At 47.2% G+C, this 22,211-nt stretch overlaps 1 protein-coding gene and 1 long non-coding RNA gene across 11 annotated transcripts in view; one reads left to right on the plus strand and one right to left on the minus strand.

Moving 5' to 3' along the window:
* NDRG3 (NDRG family member 3) overlaps window positions 1-12,348 on the plus strand; it is a 69,977-nt gene extending 57,629 nt beyond the window's left edge. For 7 of the 10 annotated variants that reach the window (XM_057701292.1, XM_057701298.1, XM_057701296.1 and 4 more), the window contains 8 exons: window positions 191-294; window positions 1,662-1,727; window positions 1,847-1,898; window positions 5,906-5,953; window positions 8,284-8,319; window positions 8,404-8,455; window positions 9,647-9,685; window positions 10,761-12,348. In XM_057701292.1, the coding sequence (XP_057557275.1) occupies window positions 191-294; window positions 1,662-1,727; window positions 1,847-1,898; window positions 5,906-5,953; window positions 8,284-8,319; window positions 8,404-8,455; window positions 9,647-9,685; window positions 10,761-10,942 (579 nt within the window). In that variant the 3' untranslated portion in view covers window positions 10,943-12,348. The remainder of the gene's footprint in view (window positions 1-190; window positions 295-1,661; window positions 1,728-1,846; window positions 1,899-5,905; window positions 5,954-8,283; window positions 8,320-8,403; window positions 8,456-9,646; window positions 9,686-10,760) is intronic. The other 3 variants (XM_057701295.1, XM_057701300.1, XM_057701299.1) reach the window with 1 other exon arrangement.
* LOC130832677 (uncharacterized) lies at window positions 669-4,596 on the minus strand. Its single transcript, XR_009048351.1, has 3 exons — window positions 4,523-4,596; window positions 1,099-1,154; window positions 669-737 (listed from the first exon to the last, which is right to left on the minus strand). It is a non-coding gene; the product is annotated as an uncharacterized LOC130832677 (long non-coding RNA).
* Window positions 12,349-22,211: the final 9,863 nt, after the last annotated feature.

The raw sequence follows: 22,211 nt of genomic DNA on the forward strand, positions 1-22,211 counted from the left end.
GCACTGAACCACTCACATGCAAATAAATTAAAAAGAAGCCATTCAGCCTACCACTACATCAGTAGGCCCCCTGGCTCTGCCCCATCCCCCATGATGGGCAGGGAGCTTTGGCTTTGGGCATTGAGAATGCAAACTAAATAAAATAGACTTGTAGCTCAGAAGTTCACCTGTTTTCTTTTCATTGTTCTAGGAAGAGTTGCAGGCCAACCTGGACCTGATTCAAACCTACAGACTGCATATTGCCCAAGATATCAACCAAGAAAACCTACAGCTCTTCCTGGCTTCCTATAATGGGTGCAGTTGTTTCTATTCCTTCATTTAAATGTAGACTAGGTCTAAAAAAGATAATGGATATTTAAGAGAGAAGGGGAAGGGAAAATACACTACTTCTTCCAGTATTGTGTGATGGGATTGCTTTCATACTTTTCACCACAGTAGAAGAGGAAGGGCTTTCAGACAGATATGAAAATAGCTGTCTTTTTTTTTTTTTTTTTTTTTTTTTTTTTTTTTTTTTTTGCTGTGTTGGGTTTTTGTTGTTGCATACTGGCTTTCTTTAGTTGTGGCCAGTGGGGGCTATTCTTCATTGCAGTGTGGTGGCTTCTCTTGTTGCAGAGCGTGGGCTCTAGGCATGTGAACTTCAGTAGTTGCAGCACGTGGGCTCAGTAGTTGTGGTGCATGGGCTTAATTGCTCTTTGGCATGTGGAATCATCCTGGACCAGGAATCGAGCCCGTGTCCCCTGCATTGGCAAGAAGATTCTTAACCACTGAGCCACCAGGGAAGTCCCAAAAACAGCTTTCAAGAGGAATGAATGAAGGCCATTTTAGGCATGTTCAACTACCAGCTGTACTTTTAAGATATTTTGAGACCTAAAGTACCTAAAGTTATGTACACACACAAAAACATACAAGTTGAGGTGGCACAGAAAAATGCATGTAGAGGAGACAAAGTATAGAAGCCTTGGGTCTTAATTCAGTCTCTCTGCTGATATCCTGTCATCAGGCAGAAGTGACACATGAACAGTAGTAAATTTGCTTTTGTTTGTGTATTCCCAAACCTGTCACATCTTCCCCAATCACTGAGAGAAGCCTAATTCTTACCTTGGGACCAGCTTCTCCAAGGTGAAAATGTTAGTTTCTTCTAGCTTTATGGGTACCTGGAAAAAGATGGAGGAAATGGGTCAGCTGTAACTTACCCAGAGTTAACACAGCTAGTCAGGAGCAAAGCCAGATTTTGAACCCAGTCTCTCTAGTTCTTTCCTCTGTATAACAGAGCCTCCTTATTTTTAGTTGAAATCAGAAAGGTTATTAAGTACTGCACTAAACTGTTAATTACCAGGAAAACATTCCCCCCAAAAATTCCCCTTAAGAAATTATTCCTATAAACTAGTCGGAAAATTAAACACTTAGGACTTGAGGATTTCAGTAGCATTGCTGTTAAATTTGGAAGTTGCCTCCTTTTAGCATTCCACAGAGTCCCTTTTTCCTGCTCTGTACCACTCAGGATGCCACTGACCAAAGGGCACAAGGACCCCTTTCCTCATCGGGTATGAAGGAAAGATAGTTTTCGGATTCCTTGATACATTTTGGTTTTCACAACCAGGAAGTAACCGGAGTTGCCATGATTTTACCTGAAAAGTGTATTGTTTCCTTTCTTTCTCTAGACGCAGAGACCTGGAGATCGAAAGACCCATTCTGGGACAAGATGGTAACAAATCAAAGACATTAAAGTAAGTCCCTCAGCCTTCCCACTAAGCTGCTAAACATCTTTGCCTTTCGTAGACAAAGTCAGTGTTCAGTGGAGTACATGTGCTGCTTGCTGAGTGTCCTCTTATTTGCCTTTCCCCAGGTGTTCTACTTTATTGGTGGTAGGTGACAATTCACCTGCAGTTGAGGCTGTGGTAAGTATGACCTGGTGTTGTGAAGGTGAATAAGATGAAATGCAATAAAGTGTGTGCAGCTGATGCGCTAGAAACAGTTGGTAGATACTAGTTTTTGTTATTTCTGATTACACATAGCAAGGTTTGTGCTTTGTTATGCAGTTTGGAAAAAGACTTCCTAATTGATCACGAGGTTTCATCAGAAGGGATCAATATTGCCCTTGACTGCTTTGAGTGGTGCGGTTCACTCTGTGGCAAGTAGTATAGCTAAACACCATTTGCTTATCGTCAGATTTCTCACAGCCTTGGCCTTCTGCATCTACCACAGATATAGAAGGTTGCTGAGAGCCTGTATACTTTTCTCTACCTCCTTCTCAAGCACATAACACGTTGGTAAAAATAATATATGCTCATTGTAGAAAATTGGTAAATAAAAGGACAAGAGGAGAAATCATGATCCCATTACTCAAAGACAAGCCATTATGTTTTTCTTCAACATAGATTGGATGATATTAAATACATAAGGTTTCAGGACCTCATTACTTAACACTGTTGATAGCATTTTTCCATATTATAAAGTATGTCTGTATAATATTCAGTCTTGTAAATGTACCTTTGTTTATGTAACCTTGCTCTCCTGTTGATTATTTCTGATTTTGCACTATAATGTTTCTGTTGAACATCCTTATAGAATCTTTGCCTGAATCTTTGGTCATTTCCCTGGGATGAGATGGAAATAATATTCGTGAACCTTTGTAAGGTTTTTAATACATTTTGCCAGATTCCTTTCCAGGAAAAACTTAACAGTGTATTGCCACTGACACTGTATGAGAGTGCCTGTTTCACAGCATGCTGGTCAACATTAGACTTTCAGATTTTATTAGTAGTTAATTTGATTAAAAATAGTAACCCACTGTTTTAATTTGCACTTCTTTAATTACAGATGAAACTGACAGTTTCTCATAAGTCTTATTATCTGCTTGTCTTTCCCACAGCATATATAACTTAAAAAGTGTCTGCATGAAATTATCTGGTTTTCTTTGGCCACCTTCACTTACGCCCTGCTTAGAGCAAAACACTAGGAAGTAAGGCTTTTGGAAAGGGAATCTAATAATTAATTCAGAGATGCAGACATAGACGAGAAGGTTGGTGGGCAAGGGGAGTGTTTGTAGGGTGAGATAGGTGTGACAATAGAATATATTCACACTTCACTGAGTTACCCTGTAAAACATTATGTGTCTTGTGTGAAATACGTAGTGTGGCTTGAGCACAGAGGCAAATAACTCTCCAACTCAAAAAAAAGAATCCCCAAATGTAATAAAGTTACAGTGATGATCCCAATTCATCAAGAAGGAGTTTTGTAAAGGTCAGTCTGTCAGTCTTTTTTGGGTAAAAAGGTAGATACATGCTACAAAATATCAAAAACTTTTTTTCATAAATGTGTATTTAACACAGGAAAATAGTATCGTTTATAGAAAATACCATTAATCAGAATTCTCTAATAATGTTGAGTTGTTTTTTTGAAATTACATGGACTTTAAAGCAACATTACCAATTACAATATTTTTCAAGATTGTGGGCTTCCTAGGTGGCACAGTGGTTGAGAGTCTGCCTGCCAATGCAGGGGACACGGGTTCAATCCCTGCTCCAGGAGGATCCCACATGCCACGGAGCAACTAAGTGCCACAACTGTTGAGCCTGCACTTTAGAGCCCGTGAGCCACAACTATTGAGCCCATGTGCTGCAACTACTGAGGCCTGTGCGCCTGGGGCCCATGTTCCGCGGTGGGAGAGACCACGGCAGTGAGGAGCCTGCGCGCCACAATGAAGAGTGGCCCCCACTCACCGCAACTAAAAGAAAGCCCACACACAGCGAAGAAGACCCAACACAGCCAATAAAATAGATTGATTGATTAATTAATTAATTTTAAGAAAGAACTTATAAAAAAGATTGTATAAGTTGGCCGATACAGATAAGATCTTTTTCTCTTTCTGATTTCCACACCTTCAGTATTTATAGAGAAGAACTTCAGGAACCCCATCTGTACCACAAACTAGATGTTCCTCTAGACACATTCAGAACTAGGTCCCCTGCCCTAGCCTTTTATCCCCTAAATTGGTAGGGATTAGAGGGCTACCCACACATGGAAGAACAGGAAGAAACTCCACAAGTTCTGGTCACTATTGCTACTAGCTATTCTGCTCACTTATACATTCAGCATCTTTTTTTTTTTTTTAGGATTTTTTTTTTGGATGTGGACCGTTTTTAAAGTCTTTATTGAATTTGTTACAATATTGCTTCTGTTTCATGGTTAGGTTTTTTGGCCTCCAGGCATGTGGGATCTTAGCTCCCTGACCAGGGATCAAACCCGCACCCCCAGCATTGGAAGGCAAAGTCTTAACCACTGGACCACCAGGGAAGTCCCCTCAGCATCGTTTTTTTGAACATCTCCTATTTGCTCAATGCTGTGGAGAATACAAAAGTGATTAAGATGGAGTCTCTGCATTTGGACCTGGGGAGAGAGTAGACATGTCAGAAACCAACTGTTGTTCTTGGCCTACCAGATACTGAGCCTTCTTATAAAGTCACAGAAATTACAAAGTGTTGAACCAAGGAAAGCATGCTTTATTATATTAAGTACCGACCTGGGAGTTCACTCTTCCAGAAGATATTTATTGTGTGTCTGCTGTGTTCTCAGCACTGTGCCTGGCAGTTTAGGGATCCAATTTTTACATCCTACCCTTTAGAGCACATTCTGTAGTAAATAAACAGGTACATTTGTTTGTCACTGCCTGCATTGTCACCTGTATAGAGCAAAAACTTTGATTTGGTGATTCTGGCTTTTAGATCATCCCCTGATTTTAAGAGTTTTGAATACCTACTCATCAGCAATCCCCAGAGTAAACGTTCAGCTGCATTACTGGTTCTTACCTAGGTAATTTTAATAACTCCCTGACTGGCTGCTGCCTCTGCAGTCTGTGTCACTGCTGGTTATTTTCCTAAAACAACTCACATCCTGTCACCTCAGAAACCGTTTCTCTGTGGCTTCTTGCCTTCCACACTCAGTTCAAGTCTCCCAGCTTCTCCCTCACACCATGCTTGTCTCTGTACCCCTCACATGCCCTGAACATTCCCTTCGCATCCCCTGGGTCTTTGCAAGCCTTCAAATGCCCACCCCTTCTTACTCTAGCTATAGAAATCCTACTCATCCTTCTATTCTCACTCAGCTCAGAAGTGAGATTTTCAAGTGGTCTCCTGCCTTGTATTACATGTTTTCGCCCCACTGGATTCCATGCTCTTAGCACAGTGTTTTATATGTGTGCTTGAGCAAGCATGTAAAGAAGAGATCCAGTTGATCAGGTTAACCATAAAACATTGTTGAACCTGGAGATTATCTCCCCAGAACATTTTCTTTGAGATCCCTGCCTTTGTGGATACAAAGGTATGAGATACCAAACGTGTAAATATACAAGATTGTAATTCTTAATTGTGATGACTTCCATGAGAGAGAAACCGTAGAGGGGTTCAACTTTTGATGGGATAGCCAAAGATCTTGAGGCAGAAGAGTCAGGGTGGAGGAATGGCAAACCCACTACCTCCAGGACACAGGAAGGGGGTGAGAAAATGGGTAGGGGGCAGTGTAAGGGCCCAGTCATAAGGGCCAGTTTGTGCTGGGAAATCATCGGGACACCAGCAGGTGAGGGCCATGGTGCAGTTCACTTTTTAAAGAAGTAGGTAACTTGTTCCCCTGTTATGTAGCCAGTTGGAGGAATTAGATTCAACATGTAGTTCTTTAAAGACTCTACTTGTAACAGATTCAGAAAGTGAACTTATTAGCTAGATTTTTAGATCTACTAAGAAATATAAGGTATAAAGTGTGTCATACAACTATATCTCCCATTTTTTATTTTGGTGATTTCTTTGGATGATTCAGCCATCTCCAGACTGAGCTTTTTGAAAGATAATTCTCATGCCAAGCTATTTCTTATTTAGCAATTCATAAAATTCTCTCTCTTTTTTTTTTTAAGGTTGAATGCAATTCTCGCCTAAATCCTGTAAATACAACTTTGCTAAAGGTAATGTGTCTTCTTTCCTCATTGCCAACTTATTAGTGAGTAAATTATATATGGTTCAGATAACTTTATTTCTGGAGTAGTTACCCAGAAAGAAGAAAAGCTTCTTTTTCTCTTTCTCATTCTCTTTTAAAAAAATATATTTTCCTGAACATATTCTCATTATAGAAAATTGAAAAATAGAAAAAAGAATGGAAATATAGAAAGAATAAAATAAGTAAAAGTTACCCCTAATCATACCACTCAAAGGTAACCTCTGGTAAAAATATTGGTCTTTTTCCTATACATTTTAAAATCTTTAAGATCAGAGGCTGTTACTTGCCCCGTGTCTTTCTCAACTTTTTAACATATAAACATCTTGCCATGTCATTAAAAACTTCATAAGCATTATTTAATGTTGTTGTGAGAAATTAGATAATGGGTGGAAACTCTCTACACGCTAAATCCCCTTGTATGGAGAAGGAAGCTTCCAATAACATCCTCATGATGAGGGTAGATGCTATTTTCTTTCTCTTAGGGCAAATGGAGAGCAACTCTTGTACTAAATTTCTAGGAATAGTATCAAGTTTCTCCCCCTTTTGATTGTACCCCAGACTCACATTATCTGGAGCCTGTAGTGAAATATTTAAGGGCCTGACATCCTGGTTTGAATTTGGATTGCAATAGACTTAAGTGCTGATCTTATGTTACTTACTGTTACTTTCTCAGCCTGAAAGATGTCTGCTTCCTTCCCTTTGTCTTTGAAGTGAGGTTAAAAGGAAAGTGCTGCCACCAGAAGCAGCCCATAGTTCCTGGAAATATAACATGAGGTTAATGCTCTGAGGTGACAAAACTCAGAGTGTCCTGGGGTCCAGGTGATTGATGAACTAGTCTAAAATATGAATTTTTTTTTTTAAGTACGTGGTTTCAAATTAGCTTTTTACTGCAGGTTTGAATCAGTTTTCCAAAAGCACAAAACTGAATTTTACAGTAGCCATAGATGTGCTTGTTTCTGGGCAAAAATGCCCATCCACAACAGCATGATGGAACTGATTCTGTGTTTGATAGGTAGCAAGGTTGGAAATAGCCTTTCCCAATATTCTCTCTGCCTGTGGAAACTGTTTTACAGTTCTAATCAGATTTTGACTTCTAAACTTCTTGAAAACACAGCCTGGGTCAGTTCAGTCTGTTTTATACTTAAATCAGGTTAAACGTTTGTTCCTGTTCTTACACTTAGAATTTTCAGGGGACTGACTGTTCCTTGTTAACCTCAAATTCCTGTGCCTCCTGTGGCATTCCCATCTGCTGAATAACAGTCCACCCTCAAAGAAAGTCTTCATGTTAGAGAAGGGAGACCATGAATTTCATGTCTCTTTTTAAAAAATGCCAGTCAGCCTGAATAGGCTACTCTCTGAGTATGGAATGCATAACAGCTGGAAGGAAGAGGGTGGCCTCATGGTTGGCCATCATGCCCTAGAAGCAGTGTTCTCTGCGGATTGGCAAAATATGCATCACCTGGGCTTGTTAGACCTGTACGCTCTTAAGCCCCACTCCAAACCTGTTAACTTAGAATCTCCAGGGCAGGATCTCAAGAATCTGAGTTTTAACAAGTCCTCCTGGTATTTCCAATGCATGTTAACAAAACCCTGCTCCTGAAATCTTTGCACAGGTGAGAGTAACCAACTGTAAAGATTTACGGAGAATTCCCCAGCGGTCCAGTGGTTAGGACTCCACGCTTTCCCTGCCAGGCATCCAGGTTCAGTCCCTGGTTGGGGAACTATGATCCCGTGCCCTATGGTGTGGCCAAAAAAGGGAAAGAAAGAAATCATGAAGTGAGAGAGAGCCTCACCAAATCCAGCTAAGAAGTGAAAGTGGCTGACCAGGCAGGTTGGCTGCATTCAGCATCGGTGCCTGACTGGAGACATCCCCTTAGTCGTGAAGACAGTGTAGAGTTGAGAGGGAACTTTAAAAGCATGGTACCCTGAGAAGTTAGGGTTACAGTGTTTGAGGACTTTGAAAGTAACATACTGCAGGTGGAGGCAGAACCATGGTTGAAGGTAGTGGTTAACTTCACTGTCACCCAAATGGAAAATTCCCTACATGGGCCTGAAAGCCAAGCCCTGCACTACTGCACTACTAATAAATATTGAATACTCTTTCAGAATTATAGCCAAGGTTATTGCTAGGATTTAAGTCTTTTGTATAAGAGTACACTGAGGAGGTGGACACTTGGATGCAGTTAAACATTAAGGAACCTAAAACGTGATCTTGTCCCATTTGAAAGGACTCATGGATGTTCAGAACATTTCCCTAGTGTCAGTCTCAGCTGACTTACCTATTTTTTTCTCTTCTAGATGGCAGACTGTGGTGGGCTACCCCAAGTAGTTCAGGTAAGGAGATTTTTGTAAAAGGACCCATTTGATCCCAGCTCTTTGTCTTTGCAAAGATTAATACCTTCTTGTTTTGTCCCTCAGCCCGGGAAGCTCACCGAGGCCTTCAAGTACTTTTTGCAGGGAATGGGCTACAGTGAGTAGTACACAACTTTCTATACTAGCAAACATTTATTGATAATGGGGTCATTTTAGCATCTGGGGAGCGCTCAGTTCTCAGGGCTCAGTTCTCTGTGCTGGCCAGCCTGAAGTCAAGTAGAAACCAAAATGTTTATGGAACATTCATCTGTGCACGTATAGAAAGATGAGCGAATGCTTATTAAGCACTTACTTTGTGCCAGGCACTCTATATTCTTCACCTTAAGAGGTAAGTTCTGTTATTAGTCCCATTTTATAGAAGAGGAAACTGAGGCTCAAAGAGGCTAAGCACCTTTCCCAAGGTAACAATTCAGCTGCAGAGCCATGATTCAAAGCCTGGCACTCTGACTCCAGAGCCCACATTTTCAACCACTGAAGGTTAGGCAGTCTTAGCTGTGAACCTAAAGAAGTTGTTTGCATTTGAACTCAGCTGCTTAATGACTTCTGGCCTAGAGAAACAAAATGGAGACTCCAGAAGAAAAGGAGTTAATCAGTTAAATCTGCTCCACCACAGGAGATGAACTTGCAGAGTATTTGAGAGTGAATCCAAGGATGTGTTTGTATCATGTGCCACTGTCCCGGTCTCTTGTATTGTGAGACCCTGAGCTTTCTCATTTGTCACAGAATATCCACAGTTGCTCCTTTCTTGGAGTTTTAAAAAGGAAAACCCTTCTACCCAGGTACAGAGCTCTTTATCCAGTAGGGTGATTTTTCTACTATCTTTGGTATCAGTGTGATTAATGACCATTGGGCAGCTGCTCTGGGCAGCAGCTGGGCCCCTGGGTGCAGCCCTGTACCTGGCAAGCAGCCCGTGTATGTCTCGTCTAGAGTGGCTGTGTCATCCCCATCTGTGAGCCACTACCAACCGAGCCCACACCCATGTCCCTCTGGCTCGCTGGGAAGAGCAGAAGTCCCTCTCCTTTCCTAGGAAGCAGCTGATCTTCCAGCTCATTTCTGATCCAAGCAGGTTGGCTATTTATAGTGGAGGGGAAAACAGTTGCCTTTGACTAGCTGAGAGAAGCAACATCCAAGACGTTATTGAAGCATCAGTTGCCCTCGCCTCCTTTCTGGGACCTTAAAATAAAACTTCACCTCTGGCTTAGAGTGTTCTGTCAGTGTCTGCTAGGCAACCGAGGTTGCCACTTGGCACTCTCGGGTCACTAACCTGCCTTTTCCATCCTGCTTTCAGTCCCGTATGTGCAGCTCAGTCACCTGAGCACCGAGTCAGGTACCTTCCTCTGTGCTGGCCCCGCCCCTGCCTCCCAGCCATGCTCTCCTGGCTGCATTGGCTGTCCGCAGCATGTCCGCGGTTTTCCTGTGCAAGTGAGAGCCCGATAGAACGTGGCTCATTGTGCCCCGAGAGAGTTAGCCTGCAGGTTCAGCCCTGGTGCCCCTGGAGTAAAGGAGCGGGTTGTAACAGCCAGGGTCACAGCAGCAGCTGAAACTTTATAGGCAGGGCCGCTCTTCAACCACCACCTACTTTACTGATCCTTGAGTTAACCCCAGACATAGGATTCTCAATTATGAGTGTCAGAGCCTGTGCCTGGAAAATTGCAGGTGATGGCATCTTCTGACTCCAGCGTTGAAATGACAGCTGGAGGAGTGGCTCGTGTTTCAGAAAGACAGGCAGGGAGGTATGCCAGGTGAGGCCCTTTCCTGGCCAAGCCGGAAGGATCTTACAGTGAAAGCAGTGACAGAACAGGAGTCTGAGTTAAACAGCCACTCCCAGTGCTCTTTCTCGCAGGCAGCCTGTACCTCACCACCTATGCAGAGGCCAGCTCCAGGCCCACCTGCCCTCCCTTACACCTCACCTTCCTATAAGTCTCCTCCCCAGGTAGCAAGGGTCACCTGTGGACACGGATGGTAGTCTTGTTGTATCGGGCTTGCACTGTGTTTGTGAAACACCTTCATACATGCGTGATGTGGTTTGTCTTTCTTTGGTTTAGTCTTGCATGCACTTCAGGCTTTGGTTACCTATTTGGGTTCCCAAAGCCTCTGGAATTCCTAATCACTTTACAGGTGGCATGGGCATAGTTAAGAGGCTACACTCTGGACTTAGGTTTCCCCTTGTTCTGTTGTGGACTAGAATCGGCTGAGATTCCAACCAGATCCAGAGGATTAAAACAGCCTTGCCTATCGCCCCTCACCTAGGCCAGTAATGCAAAGTGGGGATGGCTGTGTCTTGTCCTGATGTCACCTTAAATGGGTTGAGAAAGCTAAATGTAAAGCCTTTGGTGAAACTTGTAAATTAGCTGAGCTTACCCAGGGCTCCATCCTATAGTCCTCTTGGTTCTTTCTTACAGTCCCATCTGCCAGCATGACCCGGCTCGCCCGATCACGGACCCACTCCACCTCGAGTAGCATCGGCTCTGGAGAAAGTGCCTTCAGCCGATCTGTCACCAGCAATCATTCAGATGGAACTCAAGAATCCTCTGAGTCCCCTGATGTTCTGGACAGACACCAGACCATGGAGGTGTCCTGCTAAGCAGATGCTCCTCCCCTGGACCATGCAAGTCCATCCTCCTTCAGACAACCCCTCCATAATATTACACTTCATCCAACAAACTGGCATCTGTCTTTAACTCCTGCATGGCCATTGACTCTCTTTCTGGTATCCTGGATTTATCATCCTCTCTGCCTGCCCACACGCCTTTTTGTATGTACCGAGAACCACTTCCATGCCATCACTGTAACATTCCAACATCTTTAGCTGATCAGATCTCCATATCTTCTCTTGCCAGGTTTTCCCTGTGCTTTCCCAACTATGTAGCTACGATTCTTTGATCCTGACGTATGTGTGAGCACGTGTGTCTGTGTTTATGTGTGCATAGTTCTGTGATTTTAGACATGCTTTCTTGTAGAGCTTCTGCAAAGAAACAAAAAAGGGATTTTTTTTTTTTTTTTTTTTTGCATTTTCAGTGGTGTTTTTAGGGGAAATTTGTAGAACAGTTTTCTAGGGTGGGTCGACTGCTGCATTCTCTTTCAGTTCCAAATTGGTCAACAAGATTTGCAAAGTGACTTGAGGAGAGAGCAGCTCTGAGGAATATGGGAGGTGATAATTCTGTTTGGACTGTTGAAGGGAGCCTGTTACGTAGAGAAGCAGGCCGGGTGACCAGCCACCCTCCCCTGTCCAAATGAGTTCACATGTACTATTCTATAAATAAAAGGGAGGGCTATGTTCTCGGAGAAGCCCGTGAACGATGAGGTTCTGATGCAACGTGGAGTTTTTCTCAAGGAGTGAGTATGGCTTAATTACTGGACTCTCTTAGCACAGGAAGGTGAAAAATGAAATTCCAGGCCTCTGCTCTGTCAGAGCAAAACTGATGTCTCTGCAGTTTCTGATACCACATACCAGACGTCCACAGGAAGCGCCTCTCAGGAGAAACACTCTCCATCCCTTAATCCCCCCCAGAAGGGAGAGGTACAGCCTGAAAACCATGTAGATGATGAGAAAATGGCTGTGGAGAGAGGAACAGACATTAACACAATATGATGCTTAATAAGTATAGCCTTGATTTCGGCAGACTTCACGGAACCTGAGTGAAATTCAGATAGAACCCATTTCTCAGCAAGTTAATTCTGTGAACTCTCTTTTGTAGGAGGAAAGGGGCCAACCTGTAAGGGCAGCCTGTCCAGGTAGAACTGTGTTCAGTCCACTACCATGTGAGGGGGTCACAGCCACCCAGAGAGTGTCACCAGGAGGAGGGTGAAAGCAGCTGCCACCCCGTAAGGGCCCAGCTTGGCGATGTCAGCTCAGGGTTACACAGTTCCGATCTTAGGAGGGGCTTTCACACATAGCGTTCGCTTCCTGCTGAGATAGGGAATGCGCCACTCTGCCGGAGTACGACTTTTTACAGATGATGAAATAAAGCTATATATGTCTCCTTGTTACCTGGTGGCTGCTGTGACTTCGCTCAAGCCACTTCCTGGGGGCGGGGGTGGGGGGGTCCATGCTGGGCACACTCACATGCCTGGTGGTTGTCCACCCAGCGACACCGGCCATGTACAGGGAGGAAGCAGAGGCCCGGGATAAATCATTTGCCCAAGGGCATACCAGTAAGCCAGCCGGGCTGGAACCCTGCGTCCATCTGACACACCTCTGTTCCCCTCAAACCAGAAACCGTGAGAAGCCTGACTGTGGTTTGTGATGGGGGAGAAGCCGAGATCTTGGAAAGCCGTCCTGCACCTCGGCTCTGCCCTCTGTGTGCAGGTGCCACGTCCCACCCCGTCGTGTAGTAATCTGCAGCCACCTGCCAGGGCTCCTCCAACAGACCTGGCTGTATTTCTCCAGAAAGGGCCATCTTTGTACCCACCAGGGATAATTTCAGGAGGCAGCCATCTCAGGTCAGTTTAGAGTGGTCCAGGGGCTGCGGCTACCAGTACACCAAGGTTTCTGTGTCTGTGCGAGATGCTTGTAAGATGACTTGACCCGGCCCATCCTGGTAGAGGACAGGAAACGAATGCACGTGAAAAGATACAGGTCACTGCTGAGTTCCTGACAAAATGCCAGAACAGAGTTCCGGAGCTGGAGGTGGTCTGATGGCCCCAGCTGCTCTAAGAACCCACCTTGCTCCAGCTGTCTTGGCTCTTTCCCACCTTGCTCCAGCTGTCTTGGCTCTTTCCCACCTTGACTTTGTGCCTGGAATCGGGCCCCAGCTGACTACACCTGACTGGTCCTTACCACACTCATCCTCCTCTTGTTTTCATTTTCTTTCTTCCTATTCAGTGTATCCAAAAAAATAATAAATTGGGGTGTCTGCTTTGTGAGAGGCAAGGAAGTGGCCAGGTAGATGCTACACAAGATGATTGTGTAAAGCTTTCCCATGTAAATTGTCTCACCCAGTTCTCATGGCAACTCGGCAAAGTGGGCAGTGTGTTTTACAGAGAAAGAACAGCTGAGGAAAGTTAAGTGATTTGGCCAAGGATACCTAGCTAGAAAAATCAATGCATTTTCATATTTTATTAAGCCTTTTATTGAGCACCTACTACAAGTCGAGCCCTTACACCTTCCTTTATGTTCCTCCTACTCCTCCAATAAGGTAGACCCGATTCCAGTTTTATGGATGAGAAAACAGGCCCAGAGGTAACCAGTTTACAAATAGTCAAGAAACGAATAAAGCAGCAGATCTAGGCTTTAAACTCTAAATCTCTGGTGCCTCCCTGAGTGGAACAGGAGAGGATATGGTGAGGTTCTTTTTTTTTTTTCTTTTTTTTTTTTTTTGAGACCAGAGACGGTCATTCCCTACTTCCTTCTTTGTTCATGACCTCTCCTTAAGGCCAGTCTGACAATCCTCTTGTCAAATGAAAAGATGGACATTGCAGTGGTGTGGAGGCAAGGGCAGGGGGGTGGGCCTGTGATCAGTCCCCTCCCAGCCACAGGCCACATCCTTGAGGGGCTGTCACCCACTCTAACATCCTGGTTAGGACTTTCTTAAAGAGGATGTGCCTCTACTCTGGCCCCCTCAGCTCTCCATGCCAGATACCACAGGAGTTAAATCTCAAACCAGGCTTCCTTATGCTCTGGGCCCCAGAAAAGGCTGCATTGTCCGAAATAGCAGTTTTGTATCAAAAGCATGTATCTCCAGGATTGCTAAGCCCCCTAACGGGGAGGCAGCAAGTGGGTGTAGTTATTTAGATACTAACGAGCTGAGATTTTTATTAATTTAAATTTAAATCTTAATGACTGATTTAAACACACCAATCAAACGCAGTTCTATCAGATTCTTTATCGTAGCTGAGTAATTCTCAAGTTTAGCATGTGCATCAGAAGCACCAGGAGGGCTTATGAAAACAGGTTGGCTGTCTCCCCGCGCCATGGAGTTTCTGATTTGATAGATCTGAGATGGGGCCTGAGAATTTGCATCTCAAACAATTTCCCAGATGTTCCTGAGGCTGCTGGCCTGGGGACCACACGTGAAGAACCATTGTCCAGGTCCTGCTACATAAAGTGTGGTTCCCAGACCAGCAACGTGGTTTATCTCCTGGGAGTTGTTAGCAATGCAGAATCTTGATCCACCCAGACCCACAGAACCAGAATCTGCTGTTTAACAAGATCCTCGGGGGGTTCCTGTGCACATTAAAGGTTGGGACACATCACTCCAAGGCAGTGCTTCCCATGCTTGGCAGTCAAAGGAAGTGTTTAAGACACATTTTTGGACTGCTCCTCTGGTGACTTGGATTCAGAAGATGTGGGAGGATCCCAGGAATCTGTTACTAACAAGCCCCTCAGGTGATGACTGTGGTCGGGTAAGCATGGGAAACTGCAGCTCACTTACCTTGGTTCTGTTCCTTGGACCAGACCAAGCCACAAAGCCCGAGAGAATCCTCTCCCTCCAGGATCATGGTGAGGCAGCTACTTCTCCCCCACAAACAGGAACTTGGGGAAGGTGGCTCCTCGATGGTCTGTGATGCCGTCAGAGGAAACGGGTGGTTGTGAGAACCACAGAGCCTGCAGGTGTGAGCCAGGAGCCCCAAGGACCCTGTGACAGCTCAGAGAGCCCTGGGCCTGCTTCCCGGCCTGGCTGTGCTTGGGAGAGCCACCCCGTCGGAGGTCTCTAAGGAGCACGGGGCTCCTGTCCCATCCCAGGGGTACAGACTGCTGACCACAGGCAGATGCCGACCTCCCCAAAGCAGTATCGAGAGCCTCTCCCTGAAGACTCTCGCAGGCCAAGAGGGTTCTAGGTGGCCTGGGACTAAGGACATCAGCAGACTTCCAGAAGGGCCCCCCCCCCCCAAAGCCCTAACCTCTTCAACTTAAAGCATGCGTCTTAGCCAAGCCCCCGCCCCAAGCCTCTGATGACAGGAAACCTGTAAGTATGCTTGGTTTTGTTTTTGTTTTCCGATCGCCTTGGGACTGTGAGGAAGGATGGAGCTCCCAAGACTGGGGGTGGGCTTTACAGTTGGGAAACAAGCTCAAGGAGAAGGGGAAGTGGTTCTGCTGAGGCTGTGAGGGGAGGTTTCTTGAGGGTCCTCTTCTACTCCGTTGCCTGTCCCCTGGGGAATGACATTGTTCCCTCCAGCTGGTCTTCATGCCCATTCTGGTCCCATCTCAGTTACCAACTTGCTGTGTGACTTTGGGACCCTCTGGGCTATAGCCTTACAGCGTCAATGGATAAGAGGAGTCTAGTTTATAATCTCTGAAGACACATTCGGCTCTAGAGTCTACAGACTCAAAAGGGTGACCTTTCTCAGCTGGAAGAGAGGGAGGTCTCCGTTTATGTCAATCCAAATTTATCACTTACCTCCACCGCTGAGAGATCATCTTCAGAAGCACAAAAACACAAAAGACGCAAATTGTAGACCCGGCTCTGCACTAACCAGCTACAGAACAGTGAGCACGGTGTCCGTCTCCCCGGGCCCTGGTCATTGTTTTGAAAGGTATTCAAAGCCTCTCAAAAGGCTCAGGTGCGATGATCAAAACACCATGTGGGCCCTGTGCTGACTTCAGCTGCCTTTAACCCTCCTTCCACCAATGGCTGGGTCCCCCAGAAAGTGCCTAATGTGGAGTAAGTTGTTCAAATACTTACACAATTATGATTACATTCTCTTAAAAGTCTGGGCCAATAACACCGCCTCCTCCTAGGGCTGCCCACTCACGGTCTTCATTTTGCCCCCCTAAGTCTTCCTGACCTTGACCCGAGCAGGTGAAGGTTGCTGGCAGAGTGCTGGGGGGCTGCCAGCCTGAGTGCAGTGTTCTCCTGCCTCCCTCGGGCCCAGCCCCCAGCTCCACCTGCAGCGGGGAGAAGTCTTTGGGTTTAGTGTGGTTGGTGTCTGTGGTGACTTTGTCTTTTGCTGAAGGAGGGGAAAGGAAACTAACCTTTACTGAGCATGCACTCCATACCAGGCGCCTTGTCTTCTCTCAACCCTGTGGAGTCAGTATTATCCCAGATTCACAGATGAGACTCAGAGAAGCTAACATGCTTTGCCAGAGCTTGGTTGGTCTGAATCACTCATGCTACCCGGGAATAATCTCTCCCAGGGCTTTTCTGGACCCACGACTGCATAGTTAAGCATAGAGCCTGTACCTCATGCCCAAGGGGGAAAAGAAAGGCCGGGGACTAGCAAACCTGACCATGAAGGGGTGCCTTGGCCTTGAGGGAAGCAGAGACTCCAGGAGGCAGCAGCACCATCTAGGCTGCCAAGGCTTCAGGATCCTGAAGTCTGAGGTGAAAGTGGCTGCCAGGAGCCATTCCTAATTGGTGGGCCTGTTTTGTATTAAAGAGGTCCTGTCCCGTGAATACTGAACTCCCTGGGAGGCAGCAGCAAACAGACACTTTTATCCGCATGTCGATGGCACGAGACTACAGATAGTTGTTCCATCCTCTAAGACTGGATCTTTACTCCTCAGACAGGAAGGCCTGTGAGGCCATGGGAGTTACTCCGTGATCCTGACGGACACCCGTCCTCACCCAGGGGTGGGAAAAGGTTCAAAGGCAAGGATGGAGCCTGCTGTCCCTAAACTGGTGTAATTATGCCTTCTCTCTAATGAAGAGACTGAAAACCGTCTGAAAGAATGAAACTACTTCCCTACAACATTTTAATATATATAGTGTTGAAAAAACCAGCATTACCCTGGAAACCTGGGAATTAAATTATTCTAAGGATAAAACACCTGTCCAAAGAGCTGATCATGACTTTGTCCTTTTAGAAATTGTGCATCAAGAGCCTTCTCTGGGTGAAATGCTGAGGAAATGGGCACAGAGGCCCTTTTTCTCAACAAGCTATCAAACAATGGCTGATTAAACAAGCACCCCATAGGTGAATAATTAAAACTTGAGGAGAGCACAGCAGGGAGCCGAGAGGGAGAAGCGGGAAGGCCCCCAGGAACGGCCTCCGGTGAAGTGACACTTGGGGCGTGAAAAAGGAAAAGCAGGCCCTGGCCAGGTTCTTCACATGCGTTCTCTCTCAGACCCGTATGATGGCAAGTGTTATCCCCATTTTTCAGATAAGGGAATGGAGGCAGGGAGGGAAGTGGTTCCGACAACCAATCCTATAAAGCCTTGCAAGTCATCACTGCGTCATACAGTCTCCCAGGCATCTTACTTTGCCCTGCGACACCAGTAACTGTGTTCCGTGTCACCTTAGCTTGTAAGACATGCCAGCTCCCAAGCCCCATTCAGATCCCCTTGCCCACCTGGCCATGGGTCCTGGTGTGCCGGGTGGAACTCTGTCCTGTCATTGGCCCCTGCTACCCAGTGGCAGAATGTGATCCCAGGTCAGGCAATGGTTCTGAGAAGCCATAGGAATGATCGCTACGGCTGGGGGATTCAGGGAAACGCTTCCTGAGGACAAGGAGGATCCAGACAGGCCCGAAGTGGGAAAAGGGTCTTCCAGCCAGTGGGAGGGGGCTTCACACACACAAAGGCCCAGAAAAAGAATGGAGCATGGCTGCAGCACAGAAGAAATGGGATGCAAAGAAAACAGGGTCTGGTTTGCAGAAAGCGTTCAGAGTCTGGCGGAGGGCCTGGAGCCTGCTCCTGATGGGAGGGGTCTCATCCCCTTGGGTCAGCAAGGTCAGCAGGGCTGAGCTGGGGAGGGAGGGTGTCTGGGCACCAGGCTGGGAGCCACGGCTCTGTCCCCATCACAGCATCTCTTTCAGATTTCTCTTGGTGATGCGCTTCTGAGTGTTCTGCCGAGGAACGATGGGAAGTCAGCCCAGCAGGGGGAAAGCCCTTCCAAGCCCAAGCTTGAGCCCCTGTGTGCAAGGCCAGGGTCCTGAACACATACAAGCAGGTAGGCCATGGGCCCCGGGGCAGCCAGGCCCTTCCTGACCAGCCATTCCAATACAGCTTCAAGTATCAACGAGGACCTGCTGTGTACCAGGCCCTCCCCATGAACCACACAGCCAGGGTCCCTGCCCCTGGGGAGCTTGCATTTTAGTGGTCAGAACATTAAACCAGAGAAACTAGAAAATGTGAGAGTGACAGGAGCTAACCAGGAGGGCGTGATGGTCCGCCGGGCATCTACCACGGCTTCTCTCCTCCTAAACCAGTTTACCCAGAGACTGAGGTGTAACCCTAAGACCAGCCCACTTCCATAGCTCTCCAAAGTTACGATAGCCACTACCCTTATGCAGCTATTTCAGTTTAAACTGAAACTAATTAAAAAGAAATAAATTTAAATATTCAGCTCAGTCACACCCGCCATATTTTTTTTTTAAAGGGGACAGGGCTGTGTACAGCAAAACTGGCACAGCAGTGTAAAGCAATTATATTCCAATAAAGAACTTAAAAGAAAAATAAAGGGGACAGGGCTGGTGGGTGGTGAGCTGACCTTGCCTGCCACACTTTTTTTTATTTTTTTAATTTATTTTATTTTTGGCTGTGTTGAGTGTTTGTTTCTGTGCGCAGGCTTTCTCTAGTTGCAGCGAGCAGGGGCTACTCTTTGTTGCGGTGTGTGGGTTTCTCAGTGCAGTGGCTTCTCTTATTGCAGAGCACGGGCTCTAGGTGCATGGGCATCAGTAATTGTGGCACACAGGCTCAGTAGTGTGGCTCACAGGCTCTAGAGCGCAGGCTCGGTAGTTGTGGCGCACGAGCTTAGTTGCTCCATGGCATGTGGGATCTTCCCGGACCAGGGCTCGAACCCATGTCCCCTGCATTGGCAGACGGATTCTTAACCACTGTGCCACCAGGGAAACCCACACCAGCCGTATTTTAAGTGCTCACCAGCCACATATGGCTGGTGACTGCCTTATTGGACAACACAATTACAGAACATTTCCATCATCACAAAAAGTTCTACTGGATGGTGATGCTCTTATCCTGAGAGGTGCTGTGAAATAACTTGAAGCAAAACAGCTATGATGACTGGAAAAAATGAGTTCATACAATGCATGGGCTGAACCGATAATTGTGGTTTTAGTCCTGACTAAAAATGCCAGTTTTTAGGGCGATTAGACAATCAAAATATCCTTCAGTATCTCATACTTTGATGGTAGAGCTATAGCCCCAAGTTTGCTTCTTGTTCCTTAAAGCAGCCCACAAATCCTTTCTAAAATCACTTTCTGATCCGGGGTTTTGATAATGTATTTGTCAGCGTTCCCCAGAGAGACAAAACCAGTAGGGTGTGTGTGTGTGCATGTGTAAGAGAGAATTTATTTTAAGAAATTGGCTCACACAGTTGTGGGGTGGCCAGTCTGAAGTCTGCAGGGCAGGCCAGCGGGCTGGAGGCCCAGGGAAGAGTTGATGCTGCAGAATTCCAGAGTGGAGTCTGGAGGCAGGCTTCCTTCTTCCTTGAAGGAGCTCAGTCTTTTTCTCTTAGCCTTCACCTGACTGGAGAAGGTCCACTCGCATCGTGGAGAGTAATCTGCTTTATTCAAAGGCTACTGGTTTAAATGTTAATCTCAACAATAGCATCACAGCAACACCTAGCCTGGTGTTTGACCAAATATCTGGGCACTGTGGGCTAGCCGCATTGACACATAAAATTAATCATCACAGATAACAAGACTACCCTAAAGCAAGCAGCACTTTGAGGAGGAAGAACACGGCCACACAGTGAAACAGAAGTAGGAGATGCAGAGCCACGAACTGGATATCTGTGTTTGGCAGGTGCTGTCCCCAACCTGAAAAGCCCTCTACAATGGCTAGGGCTTCCTTTCCACTCCTCAGCCCCCAGCTCCAGCATCCTCATTTCTCTCTTTTTTTTTTTTTCTTTTTAAAAAAATATTTTTTATTATTATTTTTTTCTTTCTGGTCGCACTGCACAGCACGTGGGGTCTTAGTTCCCCTACGAGGGATCAAACCCGCACCACCTGCATTGGAAGCATAGAGTCTTAACCACTGGACCACCAGGGAAATCCCAATATCCTCCTTTGTTTAATACCAGCCTCCCCCAGGCCCCACAGTCATCGACACCCTGGGCCCTGTAGACTCCTGTTGGGGAGGGAGTTGCCTCCTTTTAGCCATTCGATGTGCACCAAGAGCCTGGGGCCCAGCAGGCCCTGCAGGAAGCGATCTGGAAACCACACAGACCTTCACCTCATTTCCTCTGAATCTATCCACAGGCAGCGGCCCCAAGGCTGCTCTGAGTCATGCCCGGGCTGCTGAGGGGGTGACCCCCCGGCAGTTGTCCTGGGGCCCTCCCCGCCTGTGGGAACTGAGGGGAACTGTGTTCCCCCCTCTGCCAGGCTCTCCCGGGGAAGGATGGGCCTCTCTCAGTACTTCTACCCCTGATCCCAGCAGGAGCATGGATTTTAGGCAACTCCTTTGTCCATCAGCCTTGCATCCATCCAAAATCTACCAAGGCTCTACCACAGGCCAGGCCTTGTGTCAGGACTAGGGGACACAGCAGTGGACAAGACAGGCACATTCCGTGTCTTCAGGGACAGTCAGGCCCCAGAGACAGGTGCTAAACCAGTAATCAATTACAATTGTGTTAGATTTTTGTGGCAGTGTTTTAAGGGACTCTGACCAAGAATGTGTGCTGAGGAGCTTGTCAGGGAAGGGACATTTCATCCGAAGAGTGAAGGATGAAGGTCACTTGGCCACCGGAGGGGACCTGTCAGGGAAACAGCACATGCAGCTCGGTGGTTCCTGGGGGTGCAAGGCCAGGGCTTCCTTCTGGCCACCTGGTTCCATTCTTGTCACTGGACTTGCTAACACCGTGTACTCGGGCATCAGGCAACTCCCTGCACCGTGGGATGGCCCGGCCCTGAGGTCTGAGGAGCTCCAGCCTGGGGTCACCAGAGGAATCTCCACGTGTGTCTGGGAGGCCATGTAGGGACCAGTCCATTTCCAGAATCCCAGTCTCATTCTGCCCATGTCCTATGAAAGCAGAGGCCCTCAGCCCACAGAACGTCCCCTGGGTCCTTGTCTGTCCTTTCGCTCTCCCTTCCTCACCTCCTGGGGCCCCAGCTCTGTGCAGAGGGCCTCTCAGAGGTCTCTCAGGCTCTGAGGAGCATCTGTGAGCCACGTAAGCCTTTCTTGTTGACCTCGATTTCTTCTCATCGCTCAGTGCAGAGACCCCTACTGAGATGGGATGAGGAGGAAGAGAAGGGAGGGCGCTGGGGTGTGGTGAAGGGCTCTCAGCCGCCCGTGTTTTCCCGGGACAAGCAGGCCTGGACACACGTCAGGAGGTCGAGAGAGACGGGCCGGGCTGGTCCCTGAGTGTGGGACCGGGGGATGGGCTCCCCATGCTAGGGGAGCTGCTTGCCACCTGCTCTCCAGCCTCAGATTTGGGCCTCTAGGCCCCCACGTGCTCAGAACCAGCACTGGTGTGATGGGGTGGGGGTGAGGGTGGCGTGGCGTCCTGTTCCTTTGACTCCCTCACTGAACGTCAGCCTCCCAGGGAGTCTGGGCCTTTCAGAGGTGTGCCGCTGCTGTCCAGGGCCCGTGAGCAGTGCCCCAAGGGCGGAGAGGGACAGGGAGGTGTGGCCTAGAGCGATGCCCTCCCTTCCCAGGGGGAGTCCCCGCGGAGCCTCGGTGGCCTTGCCGTGTGATGGGGCTGAGCACAGACGACGCATGCAGCACCCAGGCAGGGCCTGGCACACCACAGGCGCTCAGGAAGAGGTGGCAGGCGTGTGACCGGGACACTTGACTGAGCCACACGCTCCTGCTGAGCGCCTGCTCTGGGCCAGGCCTGTCACAGTGGGCCCTGGGGCTGCACCTCTTCTTAGGGGGCAGCACAGTCCTATACCTGCCGCTCTGGACAAACGTCACGGAAGAGCCACTCTGCCCACGTGCACGGCTCTCCAGGGCTACAGAGCCCGTCCAGGTCAGTGATTTCCTGGGCCCCTCCAGGAACCCTCCCCCGCC

The sequence above is a fragment of the Hippopotamus amphibius genome, chromosome 12 (genome assembly GCF_030028045.1).
Source record: "Hippopotamus amphibius kiboko isolate mHipAmp2 chromosome 12, mHipAmp2.hap2, whole genome shotgun sequence".
Lineage (NCBI taxonomy): Eukaryota > Metazoa > Chordata > Mammalia > Artiodactyla > Hippopotamidae > Hippopotamus > Hippopotamus amphibius.